This window comes from Pristis pectinata, chromosome 33 (genome assembly GCF_009764475.1).
Source record: "Pristis pectinata isolate sPriPec2 chromosome 33, sPriPec2.1.pri, whole genome shotgun sequence".
Lineage (NCBI taxonomy): Eukaryota > Metazoa > Chordata > Chondrichthyes > Rhinopristiformes > Pristidae > Pristis > Pristis pectinata.
This window is the reverse complement of record NC_067437.1, coordinates 7,771,917-7,785,994: the sequence shown is the minus strand read 5'-3', so window position 1 is coordinate 7,785,994 and position 14,078 is coordinate 7,771,917. Positions and strand designations below refer to the sequence as shown.

At 39.5% G+C, this 14,078-nt stretch overlaps 1 protein-coding gene across 16 annotated transcripts in view; it reads left to right on the top strand.

The window, feature by feature from the left end:
* Positions 1-14,078, top strand: part of LOC127585450 (activating transcription factor 7-interacting protein 1-like) — a 148,056-nt gene that overhangs the window by 74,562 nt on the left and 59,416 nt on the right. For all 16 annotated transcript variants that reach the window (XM_052042886.1, XM_052042884.1, XM_052042897.1 and 13 more), the window contains 4 exons: positions 1,201-1,251; positions 2,693-2,838; positions 3,816-3,953; positions 8,272-8,352. In XM_052042886.1, coding sequence (XP_051898846.1) covers positions 1,201-1,251; positions 2,693-2,838; positions 3,816-3,953; positions 8,272-8,352 — 416 coding nt within the window. The remainder of the gene's footprint in view (positions 1-1,200; positions 1,252-2,692; positions 2,839-3,815; positions 3,954-8,271; positions 8,353-14,078) is intronic.

Genomic DNA, 14,078 nt, shown 5'->3' with positions numbered 1-14,078 from the left:
AATTAAAGTTGGATGCTGATTTTTTTTTTGATGTTGGTTCATGACATCAGGGTCAACTAAATGTATTGCTTAAGACCCTTTGTGGTGGTTGGTTTGCAAGTTCAGAGCAGGAATTTGCAGTGTGACCTCCAACAAGTGGTAAGAAATATGAGACCAATCGTCTATAGACCTGAATTATAGTCTGAACCTTAACAGTTGAGCATGCAACTGTAAAATGTGCATACTAGCAATAAAATTTGTTTTTATTTATTCATGTGTTGCTGGCAAAGCAAGTATATATTATTCATCCTATTTACCCTTGAGAAAGATGTGAGCTATGTGTTGACTTGCTACAGTCCATATGACAAAGGTGCTCCCATAATATTGTCAGGAATGTCCATGTGAGAATGATGGATGATTTGGAAAGAGAACTTGGAGGTGGAATAAAGGCATAAGATTCTCAAAACACAGCAGGTCAGGCAGCATTTGCAGAATGAGAGAGACAGTTGAGATTTTGATTCATCAGAACTAGAAAAGGTTAAAAACCATACACTTTTAAATTGCAAGGAAAGGGGCGAGATCAAGAGAATGAAAGAAATGTCTGTGATCTGGTGAGGACCAAGGAAATACTAAATGATGTGGTACTGTCGACCAAGAATGGAGAAGGCTTGTTAATCGCAACTGATCTGTCTGGAGGTGTGAATAGAATGTGATGGGGAAAAAATAAACTGAACAGTGCTAGAACTAAAGTACAGAATTACAGCAGTTACTGGAAATCTAAAATGAAAAGAATGCCAATTCTGCAGCCTCTGACCTGTCATTTTACTTTAAACACTATTTGGTCCTGAAACCCCATCAGTGAAGGTGCAAAATCTAAATATTGTGCAAGAAGCTGGTGGGATTTGAACCATTAAGGTGAGGACAGCAAGTTTCAATTAAATGCTTGTGACACTTAGAGGGGATCAAACAGTCCTATATTTTCTTCCATTCCAGCTATTTTTATGATTGTTCACTTGGCTTTAGTACTGTTAACCTTAATTTTGCTGTTTGGCCCTGATTGTATTGCTACTAGCTGTGAGTTGCAAAGGTTTAAGCTGGATAGGAGCTGATGGATTTCTTAAACAGTCCTTTTTATTGAGGTAGGGTACATGTATCGAGGTAGATGATACACCGATGAATTATAAAGTGACTCATTAGCTGCTTTGGCATTTTGCTTCTTAGATGCAGATCACAAAGAGCAAGCAGCTGACACAAGACAAAAGCAAGAACCAAGTAAGTGCATTTTAAATTGGAGGACTTGTATTTTGTTTTGCATATTTCTCCCTCACTCAAGTATCCTTGATAGTAACTTCACATGGTTGGACAACTGTCTAGGCTGCTGAATTCTGCAGCTGTAGCCTATTTGAAACATGTATAAATAATAATCTTTTAATTGAAACTCCCATTTGTTCATGTATTGCTACTGTAGTCATTGACAATAATTCTATTCCTCCATGTACTTGCTGAAATTAAAATGCAGTGAATTTGAGACCAACGTGGCACGTATTTGATATACTGAGACATTTGCCATAATTTGAGGCAGATAACAGTTTGGACAAGGTACAGTTTTGGGCAATTATGGATACGACAACGTGCGCATTGATTTTTCAGAACTTGTGCTGCTAGATAAACAAATTTTAAAAAAAACAAATAGCGGTCAAGGCTTTCTGTTAAAAGTACCATGTTTTTATAGGAACTGTGGGGACAGATTGATGGTGAAACTGAAGATATTACTATTTTCTTTTTCTTTTTGGTGCTCATTAGGGTGTGACATGACAGTGCTGTTGAATGGAACAGACTTTGCACCCAGTGAATTCATTAAATACTTCCAGGACAGGTATAGTACAGGCTAGGTAATATTTAGTGATACCCTGTCCAGTAAGGTACCTGATGATAGTTTCTGCATAACATCCCTCACTACATAAAGTTAAAACTACCATTTGCTATTCTAAGCATTCCTTAATCACCGCAAGCTACAAGCTGCTAAGTGTTACCTGTAGGTGACTTTTATCTGTGACCGCCCCAGCTTGTTTCATTTTTAGAAAATCTTTTTGGAAAACAGCATTTTCCCTCTATCTGCTTTGGATAGATTTGAGCTCAAGTTTCAGTAGTTCTGATGTATTGAGCTACACACTTGTGTGAAATGCAAGTTTTCCATTACAGTCCCTCCATGAAAAGAAAGGGAAATGTACTGAGATATGAGGTGGTGATTAGTAAAGATCAGGAAGTGAGTAAACTTAGTTGGTTTCCAAAAAGTGCAGCACTGAATTCTTAGAGAGCTGTTACAACTGTCAATTACAAATTGAGTCAGTTTTTACATCAAGAAACAAAATAGTTGGCTAGATGATACACCAGGAAAGTTGAACAATGACAGTATATGCAGTGTACTGTCCTGCAGATTGGCTACCAGTGTAATCTGAAGGTATAACTTGCCAATCTTTCCAAAACCTTAAACCTGTATACTTGTCACAATTTTGCAGTATTCATGGGTTTAGAAAAGTGAAATATTGAGTGATGCTCCTTTTATTCTTCATCATATGGACCATAACTATCTGATCAATGATTGTGAGAAATGCCCAAGTTTTGATCATGGTTCACAAATGAAAATGAATTTTGAGAGCTTAGATGCTGTTATTTAAAAAAAAAATAGAAAAATATTTGTCTGTCTTTACAGATGAAGTAGTGCCACGAAAAAGGTCCAAGTCTGAAGACATGGAAAGTAGTATATCGAAGCGATGTCGGTTTTCTGGAGATGAATATGAAGCAGCCTTAAAAGTGAAGATCACTGCCAGAGGCGAGATCCGTCAGACGTTGGAGAAGGTACATGACCTGTACTAATGTATCACTGTGGCATTAGAAAATGGCTCATTGTTTTCACCACGTCATATGATGGCTCCTTTTGTTATGTAGAACATTGTTCTTTCTACAACAGCTTGATCTCATACAGGATCCTGTGTTGTCAACTCTAATCTCTGTAATAGTTTGGTCCAAACTATTTCCTCTGCTGCCATTGCTCTTTCTGCCTTTGTACAGATGAAATTCTTCCCTTTAGCTTAATTTAGTACAGTTTCTGATGTGTTTTACATATTTTGATTTTTGGGATAGAATGTGCAGATTATGGCCTTGCCAGGATGCATTTTTTCATTTTCTCAGCATGTCACTTTCTTGACAGAAGTCATCCTTTAACTATGCTAACCTGATATTGTTACTTGGATTCATGGTTTGCAGCCCTCTAATATTAGCCACTTAATTGCAATTCCAGAAATTTGGTTATTTGCTGAACCAGGTCTGGAAAAGATATGCTTGAAATGATGGAAAGTGGATAATTGGTACTTGTAAGCCTAAACCAGGTTTTGTAGGCACGTTATATAATAATGAGGAGGAGGTCATATGGCTCTTTTAAGCTGCTCAGTCATTCTTTATCAAGTGCTTTATCCAGTCCATCCCCCCCACCCCCTCACCGTGCTTTGTTTATTTTCCATCCAAAAACCTATCGAGCTCAGCTGTGCATTTACTTAACCCTCATGTAGAAGATCTGCAGTTTCAAAATTAGCACCATGTTGACTTGCGCATGTCCTACAACAAGCATTCCCAGGGCAACGTGGTCCAAGTTTCCCCCCCCCACACCAGAAAGAGTGTTGCATGTGGAATGACATCATGTGAATCCTGTTGCAGAAATCACAATGTTGTCTTAAAGCTGTAAACACTTGGCCAGATTTTCTAGTTGATGCTCATTAATGGGAACGTGAGCAAGAATATTACTTGTGGTATGTAACTGTAGTTTTATTTTTGCACAGATCGTTCAGCAGATTATTGAAGAGCGGATTAGCGCCTTGCAAAGTGGTGTCTTCGACAAGAAGCTGGCAGAGCTGAAAAACAGAGTAGAAAAGATAGAATGCAACACAAGGCATGAATCCTTAATCAGTGGCTTGCAGGTAAGTACGAGAATCTACAGCCACTTTGTGTAAAATGTGTAAGTAATTTGGAAAATCAGCTAACAATGACTAGAGTCGCTCCCAATTCCTTACTGCCTTATGAATAAAAATTCAGGACATGGTAATTTATTTGAAATGGTTATTGTGGATACCCCAGTGTTTGTGAATCTCCCTCAAATACTCAACATTATCTTGTGTTGTTTGTAAGCTTGAGGAGCAGCTTTAGGGAATTAGGTTCTTGGTTCTAGTTAAACAAGTTAACTTGCTATTGGAGTGTCTCTGTAATCCTATTTACCAGGTAAAATGATTGAAAACCTAAATGTTTAGTTGAAAATTTAATAGTGTGCATTTGTCCTGTTAGAAATATTGTAAATGCTGATTTTATGGCTGTATGTCTGTTAACTTTTTGAAAAAGCAAATTTTTAAATCCATTTTTTGGGATCTAGGCATCATGGAACATAGAACACTACAGCACAGTACGGGCCCTTCAGCCCAAAATGTTGTGCCAATGTTTTATCCTGCTCTAAGATCTATCTAACCCTTCCCTCCCACATAGCCCTCCATTTCTCTATCATTCATATGCCTATCTAAGAGTCTCTTAAATGTCTCTAATGTATCTGCCAGCAGTCCGTTCCACGCACCCACCATTCTCTGTGTACAAAAAAAACTTAGCCATTTTTGCCCTGGGAAAAGTCTCTGACTGTCCACTCGATCTATGCCTCTTATCATCTTGTACACCTCTATCACCTCTCATCCTCCACTCCAAAGAGAAAAGCCCTTACTCGCTCAACCTATCCTCATAAGACATGCTCTCCAATCCAGGCAGCATCCTGCTAAATCTCCTCTGCACCCTCTCTAAAGCTTCCACATCCTTCCTACAATGAGGCGACCAGAACGGAACACAGTACTCCCAAGTGTGGTCTAACCAGAGTTTTACAGAGCTGCAACATTACGTGGACCCCAAGATCCCTCTGTTCCTCCACACTGCTGAGAGTCCTGCAATTAACCTTGTATTCTGCCTTTAAATTCAATCTTCCAAAGTGAATCACTTCACACTTTTCCGGGTTGAACTCCATCTGCCACTTCTCAGCCCAGCTCTGCATCCTATCAATGTCCTGTTGTAACCTATAGCAACCTTCTACACCTATCCACACACCACCAACCTTCGTGTCATCAGCAAGCTTACTTAACCCGCTCTTCCACATCCTCATCCAAGTTATTTATAAAAAGCAAAGACCAATGGTCCCAGAACAGATCCCTGTGGAATACCACTGGTCACCGAACTCCAGACAGAATATGCTCCAACTACATCACCCTCTGTCTTCTATGGGCAAGCCAATTCTGAATCCACACAGCCAAGTTTCCCTGGATTCCATGCTTCCCGACTCTCTCAACGAGCCTTTCATGAGGAACCTTATCAAACATCTTACTAAAATCCATGTACACCACATCCACTGCTCTACCTTCATTAATGTGCTTTGTCACATCCTCAAAGAATTCAATCAGGCTCGTGAGGCACGACCTGCCCCTCACAAAGCCATGCTGACTGTCCCTAATCAGCCTATGCTTCTCCAAATGCCCATAAATCCTGTCTCTAAGAATCTTCTCCAGTAATTTGCCCACCACTGTAGTAAGAACTCACCGACCTATAATTCCCAGAGTTATCCCTTCTCCCTTCCTTGAACAAAGAAACAACATTTGCCACCCCCCCCAGTCATCTGGCACTACTCCTGTGGCCAGTGAGGACATAAAGATCTTTGCTAAAGGTGCAGCAATCTCTTCCCTCGCTTTCCGTAAAACCTTGGATATATTCCGTCTGGCCCCAGTGACTTATTTATCCTAATGTTTTTCAAAAGTTCCAGCACATCCTCATTCCTCACGTCGACACGTCCTAGTGTATCAGCCTGTTGTACACCATTCTCACAAATGTCAAGGACACTCTCCTTAGTGAATACTGAAGCAAAGTATTCATTAAGGACTTCCCCTACCTCTTCCGACTCCAGGTACATGTTTCCTCTTTTATCCCTGATCAGTCCTACCCTCACTCTAGTCATTCTCCTACTCTTCACGTACGTGTAGACCACCTTGGGGTTTTCCTTAATCCTACTTGCCGAGGCCTTCTCATGCCCCCTTCTAGCTCTCCTAAGTCCATTCTTAAGCTCCCTTCTGGCTACCTTGTAACTCTCCAGAGCCCCGTCTGATCCTTGCTTTCTAAACCTTAGGTAAGCTTCTTTCTTCCTCTTGACAAGATATTCTATGTCTCTTGTCAACCATGGCTCCTTCACTTTAACATCCTTACTCTGCCTCAGTGGGACAAACCTATCCAGAACACAATGCGAATACTCCCTGAACAACCTCTACGTTTCTGTTGTGCACTTCCCCAAGAACATCTGTTCCCAATTTACTCTCAAATTCCTGCCTAATAGCATCATAATTCCCCCTCCCCCAATTAAATACTTTCTCATATCGTCTGCTCCTATCCCTCTCCAGTGTTATGGTAAAGTTCAAGGAGTTATGGTTACTGTCTCCAGAATGCTCTCCCACCGAGAGAACTGAAACCTGATCAGGCTCATTGCCTAGTACCAGGTCCAGTATGGCCTTTCTAGTCGGCCTGTCCACATACTGTCAGGAATCCTTCCTTGACACCCCTAACAAACTCTGCCCCATCTATCCCCTTTACACTAAGGAGGTGCCAATCAATATTAGGGAAGTTAAAATCACCCATGGCAACAACCCTGTTATTTTTGCACCTTTCCAAAATCTGCCTCCCGATCTGCTCCTCAGTGTATCTGCTGCTATTTGGGGGGGGGGGGGGGGGGGGGGGGGTCTGTAGAATACTCCCAATAGAGTGATTGCTCCTTTCCTGTTTCTGACTTCCACTCACACCGACTCAGTAGACGATCCCTCCAGGACGTCCTCCCTTTTTACAGCTGTGATACTGTCCCTGATCAGCAAAGCCACCTCCCCCCACCCATCTTTTACCTCTGTCCCTGTCCCTATCAAAACATCTAAACCCCAGACTATCCAGCAACCATGCCTGCCCTCGTGACAACCAAGTCTCTGTAATGGCCACCACGTCATAGAGCATGGGTTAAGTGCATGGAACTAAGTTCATCACCCTTGTTCCTGATTCATCTCGCATTAAAGTAGGCACACTTCAGCCCATCCAACTGACTGCAATTTTGTGCTTTCAACTGCCTATCCTTCTTCACAGACTTTCTACACGCTGCATCTACTTGTACACAAAATGCACCAACCTCTGACCTGTCACTCGGGTTCCCATCCCCCTGCCAAACTAGTTTAAACCCTCCCCAAAGTGGCAAGGCCATCATTTATTGCTCATCCCTAACTGCCCTTGAGCCACCACCTTGAACTACAGCAGTCCATCTGGTAAAGGTACTCCCACAGTTCTGTTCGGTAGGGAATTCCAGGATTTAGACCTGGCCATGATGAAGAATTAGCAATATATTTCCAAATCAGAATGATCTGCAAATTACAGGGAACCTGCTGGTAATGGTGTTCCCATGTGCCTGATGCCCTTGGTGGTAGAAGTAGTGCATTTGGGAGGTATGTTGGAATAGCCTAGGTGAGTACTTCCAATACAATTTTTAAATGGCATACACTACAGTCACCATGTGGTGGAGGAAATGAATAGGGTTGTGAGTAGACTACCAACCAAGCAGGCTGCTTTGTTCTGGGTGATGTTGAGATGAGGGTTGTCGAGCTGCATTTATCCAGGCAAGTGGAAAGTACTCCCTCATTCTCTTGACATATCTTGTAGTTGGTGAAAAGGCTTTGGAGTGTCAGGGGGTGAGTCAGTCACCACAGGATACCCAGTCTCTTGACCACCTCTTATAGCCACTATTTATCTGGCTGGCTTAGTTGACTTCCTGGTCAGTACTGACCCCCAGAATGTTTGTGGTAGACTTGGAGATGGTAATGCCATTGAATGTTAAAGGTAGGTGGTTAGACTCTTTCTTGTTCAAGGTGGCCATTGCCTGGCTTTTTGTGAAGTGAATGTTACTTATTTATCAGCCCATGTTTGAATATTGTCAAGCTCTTGCTGCATGCAGGTATGGATTGGCTCATTTACCAAGGAGTTAAGAATGGAATTGAATATATGCAATCATCTGTGAACATCCTGACCTTGTGTTGGAAGGCATGTTGTTGATTCTACTTATTGAAATTGTGAACATTTATATTTAATGCAACTGTCAGCCAAGAATAGTGTTTGGGTAGAAGCCTTGGGTGAATAGACCTCTGCACTGAGTTTTTAAATTTGTTTTTTTAGATTATTGTGCTCTTGTATTTTCTGCAGGCAAAGCTAATGCAGATAGAGAAAAGGCTGGGGTCAGCAAATCAAGCTCGCAATGATTCCATCTTGAAAAAGGCACAAGAGGTAGGTACCAAATGGGTCTATTGTTTAATGATGTTGGATGGGGGGTTGGGGGGGTGAGCAAGAAATAAGGTGCCTGGACCATTATAATAAGAAATCAGTAGTATACAAATGAGCCAGTACACTTACATGCAGCGTGCAGTGATGAGTAAATTGTAGTAATCATCAGAAAATCTGTCTTTCACATTGTTGTATCCCTTTTCCATTTTTTTCAAAATATTGATCTTGAAGAACACAGTTTGATACAATTATTGCTTCAAACATTCATACTTGTATGCATGCACAGTCATCAACTCTAAATACCTTGTAAGTATACAGAGAGGATAAATACTAATTCAGCTACCTACTTACTGAGATAGATCCTAACTTGGTTGTTTTAACAGTTGACATCAATTGAAAACTACCAATAAAATAATTTTTCTTGTAGCTCTGTGGCTTCTCTTGCTGCGTATGTTTGCTAAGGAATGTTGAAGAAGTCATGGTATTCTAAGTTATAGTACAGAAGAAAGGAATGATGGTGTTAAATGCAACATTTTCAAGTTTGTGGGCAAGGTAAAGCTTGGGGGAAGGGGGGTATGAATATGAGCTGTGAGGAGGGGAGAAAGTGGGAACTGGGTACTGAAGTAGATGATCACCCATGATCATATTGAATGTTGGATCAAGCCTGAATGACCAAATGGCTAACTACTGCTCCTGTTTTTTTATTATGTTACAAATATGGCTTGGAAATAACATTTGGAAGAACAGGAGGTTGAAGTTGGAAGTCCCAATCAGGGGATTTAACATAAATTCCTTAAAATCCATTGTTAACCTTTTTGAAAACCTGGTTCAGTAGATTTTTTTGCTGATCCCAATTTTGTGGAAATTCTACTTATTTACAAAGACTCAAGTGGCAAATTAAATTGGGGGTGATGAGGGAATCTTCCTAGATAAACTTAAACAAAAATGTCAAAGGTCCAAGGTGCCATTCAGTAATCTTGGATTCAAACCTGCAGTTTGCACATGAATGAGCAGGCATTCAGGAGACACATAATGTCCATAACTACACCACAGCTACACAGTGGGGTGGTCCTTGTTATCAATTTATGGCTATTTGCTGCACAGCTTGTCCTATTTATAATAGTTGAACAAGCACCACAGATGGTAAGACAACTTGCATTTATCCACCTTCCTCAGTGGATAGTGGAATTAAGAAATAATTCTGTGGGAATTTTAAGGTGTCATTATGTAAGTGAAATTAATAAGGGTTATTTCAACAGTTCTTTGTTTAAATTGAGTTTGGATAGTTGGTTATCATTAAAAGCAGAAGAAATAGTAAAAGTTGATGTCCTCACATAGTTATTTGTTCACTCCAGGAAGCAAAATTTGGTTAAAAAACAATGTGTTACTGATGGTGATTACTTCAATAAAAGAAGCTGCTGACATGTTCCTCCTCCGGCTGGAAGTGGAATAAAGGCCTAATGCAAAGCCTTTTCTTTCAGGGGGAGGGGGGGCAGCGGTGGTGGAGTTTAAACTTGCTCTATTCAAGTCTAAAAGATAAATTGGATGGAAGTTAGCTATCACAATACTTCTTCTGTGATACATTAAGATGGAAGATTTTCAAACTTGCTGAAGATGTATGGTTGCACATACTGTTTTTACCATTTAGTAGTAATGCATTTGAAACCTGTGAATAAACAAAATCACTCAAAAAATGAATGTCTTGTTGCTGATGTTCATCGGAGCTCTTGAAGAGGTTAATTTGTAGTTGCAACTTTGTGGAATCTGAGAATTTTAATTGATATAGTTTCATATTAGTCTTTCAGTGCTAGGATAGAAGCCTACCTTTTTGCATGAATTACTAGGATCTCGCTTGACGTTATCATAAAAATGATGCAGATTCTGAAGACAACATAAACGTCTGTCAGGATCTTCAAGTAGTTTGTCAGGTGTCTTCACTGTTCTCACCATGCATGGATAGTCATAATGAAGTGCTTATTTTTGTAGGAAGGATTGCTTGATGTATACATTCTATGAGATGGTGTTCTACAAAGTTTAAAATGTCTTAATATGATTCTTTTTTAAAAATTCCCAAATCTGCAACTGTGGCTTGCTGTTCCATTCATTCCCCTGGTTACGTGAGGAAAGGGGGATAATGTGTTGAAAAGGTCAGCTTGTACAACTTGTTTTGCTTATTTTTATATTGTTTCCATCTTGTATTGTTTAGAAATATTGAATTATGTTATTGCAGAGCTTTTAACTTATGATTGAAGGAGCCTTTTTGCATTAGGCTACTTTGAAATATTTATCCTGCAGTTATTGGGACAAGTCTGAATAGCTGCAGACCTACAGTATACACATATTCTGAATATAAAGGGAGCCATTTCTATAATTTAAAATACTTTATTTCTTCATCAAAACTTGTTCTTTTTAGTTTAAAAATAACTGAAACATTCTGTTATGTAACAGAATACCAAGAATAATCAGTGGCTATACCAGTGATAAATATAAAAAATGCATTCATTGATCATAACCGATGGAGTTAATGCTATCACACATTAAAACCTTCAAGGACTTCCATAATATCATGAGATTTATTCAGCTTTCCAGAGTGTGTTATTTCAATTATTTGCATAGCTACTGAATATTTCTGTGTAGCTCTTGTGGATGATTAAGCCATGCACAAGGAGCAATGGCTTCAGCTGGCTACTTGGCTTTTAGAAAGGAGTAAGTGGTAAGCCTATTTAAGCAATCCTGTTTTGGGTTGATACCACTTGATCCACAAAAAAGAGAATGCTCATTACATCACTACAGTTGTGCAGCTGCTTCCTCACAGTGCCAGCAATCTGGGTTCAATCTGCCTCTGGTGCTGTCTGTATAATGTTTGCACATTTTGTAACCTAATGGGTTTCACCAAGGTTCACCAGTTTCCTCCCAAGTACCAAGGACATGTAAATTGCCTGGAGGGAAATGGTAGGATTTGGGGGGAATTGATGGGAATACAGGGAAAATTAGTGGAGGAATAGGATTACTTTCTGAGCTTGCATGGATTCACATGTACTTTCCAATTTTGATGTGGGTGACCCTGAATTATGCAGTAGATTTCTAAAGGGGAATGTTGAAAGTTAGGAGAAGCAAAGAGGGGGCATTAGACCAGGTAGGTCATGGGATGATTTAGATTTTATGGCCAACTGGTCTGCTTTGTGCTGCAATATTTAAGAGCTGCAAAAATCCACAAAAGGGCTGTACTTATCTGATTTGCAAGAAACAAATAATAATTCCTTTATTTCTGGCATGATCATCCAAACACTGGTCTTTTCTAGGGCAACCCAAGCAGCTTTCTATTTAGGACATTCAGCAGTACATGTAAGAGGAGACTAGGTACCACACGAGGGAGGAAAGAAGAGGATATTATTGAGAAGAGAAAAAGTGAAAAGTGGATTGTGTGGAGCATAAACTACTGCTTGGGCCATGTTGCCACTTTCTTTACTAATGAGTTCAATGTAGAAGATTTGTAAGTTGCTGCAACATAGCACCAGATGTGAGTGAATAGATTGTCCTCACACAGGGCACACTGAATGAATGTAGATGAGTAGGTGAAATTTCAGCTGCCATCAAAGTATGCAATTTTAGGTCACCAGATATTTGCAGAATTATGAAATGCTTTTGATTTGGAACCTTTATATCTTAGGTTTTTAAAATTTATGCTCTTACTGATTTTGTAGATATTTTGCAGACATTGTAGTCTCCACAGAAAGGAAGGTTGAAATATATCAATGTTTTGTGTTACTGCAGAATCCATCCTGTTATTTACATCTTCAAAGATACTCTGATGATTCATCAAGAGATTGGATAAATATTTCAAGCTAAACAATTCTTTCAGGGCTATGGAGAAAGAATTGGGAGGGTGGGGAAGATGGAAAATTCCAGATTGTTCTACAAAGCCAGCGCCATGGATCTAATGACATCCTCCTGTGCTGCAACCCTTCTACGAACAACGGTTGAGATCTTTACCCTTGGAATTGCAGCAATCACGGTCTTTGGGCAAAACCCAATATGCATTGATTAGGAATTCCTCATGGTGGTGCTGTTGATTTTGGAGGCAATACTGCTCTTGTTAGTACCATCAGCAGGTACTTGTGAGTTATTACATTGGTGTACCTAAAGATGGGTTTCTTGTTATTTTGTGATCCATTAATTACAAGCACTGCAGTTTGCTTAATGAATGAAAGATGTAAATGATTGTGAAGACTGAAAAGAAGTACACACTCCATCACTCTTCCCTTTTTCAATCATTATTTTATTTAAATATGCTTTATATCTTTAAAAATTCTACCTTGCTGGGACTGAGATCTTGTATAGGAGTATTACGTCTGTAGTTCTGACCAGTTGAGCTACAAGGATTCCATTAAACTCCTGTGAGACAATCCTGTGCACTTCATTTGGGCAGCTGTCTTATGTATGGTTTCAAATGGTGGGTGTTTGCGAGATCAATATTTAAATACCCTTAAAGTCAGGGGATTGTGCTTTATATATCAGCATTGGAAGGAGAACAGAGGAAGTACACATACTGAAAGTATTGCATTACAATTTTTTCAGTTAGTGTTCTGGAACATATTTCTATTTGTAGAATATTCTGGCTCTAACAGGAATACAACCAGGCATAGTCATGAACCACAGTGATATGTGAAAATAGTTGTATGCTGCCAGGCAAATACCAAAAGCTAATTGTGTAAATTTTCCAGCCAAAGCTAGGTATCTGAATAGTTTTGGTGGTGCGAGTGGAAAAAACAGTTTGAATAAATTGTAATGCGATGAAGTTTTAGTGCATGAGTGAGATTGGAAAGAGCTATAGAGTTCAAGTTGACAAAGAAATGAAGAACACCAGTATGTGGAAATGGATAAGGTCCCACTGCATAACAATAGGATTTCTTGGAATACATTCAGCCAGCCTGCTTTGGAGAAGAGTGAAGAGGGTGAGGGGCTGTTATTTTCAAGATAATAGGGATAGTCAGCATTACATTTTACCTGGCTATTACCAAGAATAAACAGTTGATTATACAGCATTAGAGCTGCATCTTCCACTAATTATTCTCTTTAGGTTTAGACTACTGTCTTTTCACTGCATACTCACAGCTGGTTGAGCCCCCCCACCCCCCAATCTTTCAATAACAGTGAACCTCATCACATTGTAAAAGGCATTGTTTGGTGAAAATTAGTTTGGCTGCCTTATGCTCTAGTTTGATTTATGTACAAAAGTTAAAAATATATTGAATGTTTGAAATATTCCTTAATGACGTACATCCTCATATCTCTATGAATCACAAGATGGTTTCAGAGTATGAAATGGAGAATCCAAAAACCAAAGATAATATAAAGATATTAATAGTTATTTCACAAGCTGAATTTTAGGACCTTTGCACTGGATGTATATCAGAGTTAAAACCTATATTGAATTATCATTTTATTCTCAAGATTGTCCTTTATTATTTTACACAGTCATGATCTGTTTTAATATATATTTCCAAAGACTGAGAAAATACTTTTGCACCGAGTGTTGAACATACTGAAAAAGCCATTTCAAAATGCCCTGTTGAGAAGTCCATCTCTGGTTTCAGACCTATTTACATGAGGGTTAGAGTGTTTGATTGGATGATGTTACCAAATCTGGAATTCTTTTAACCCCTCAATTAAACTCTTAAGTCACTAAACTCAAGGACCCTCAATAAACTGGTATTTTTCCTCCTCCC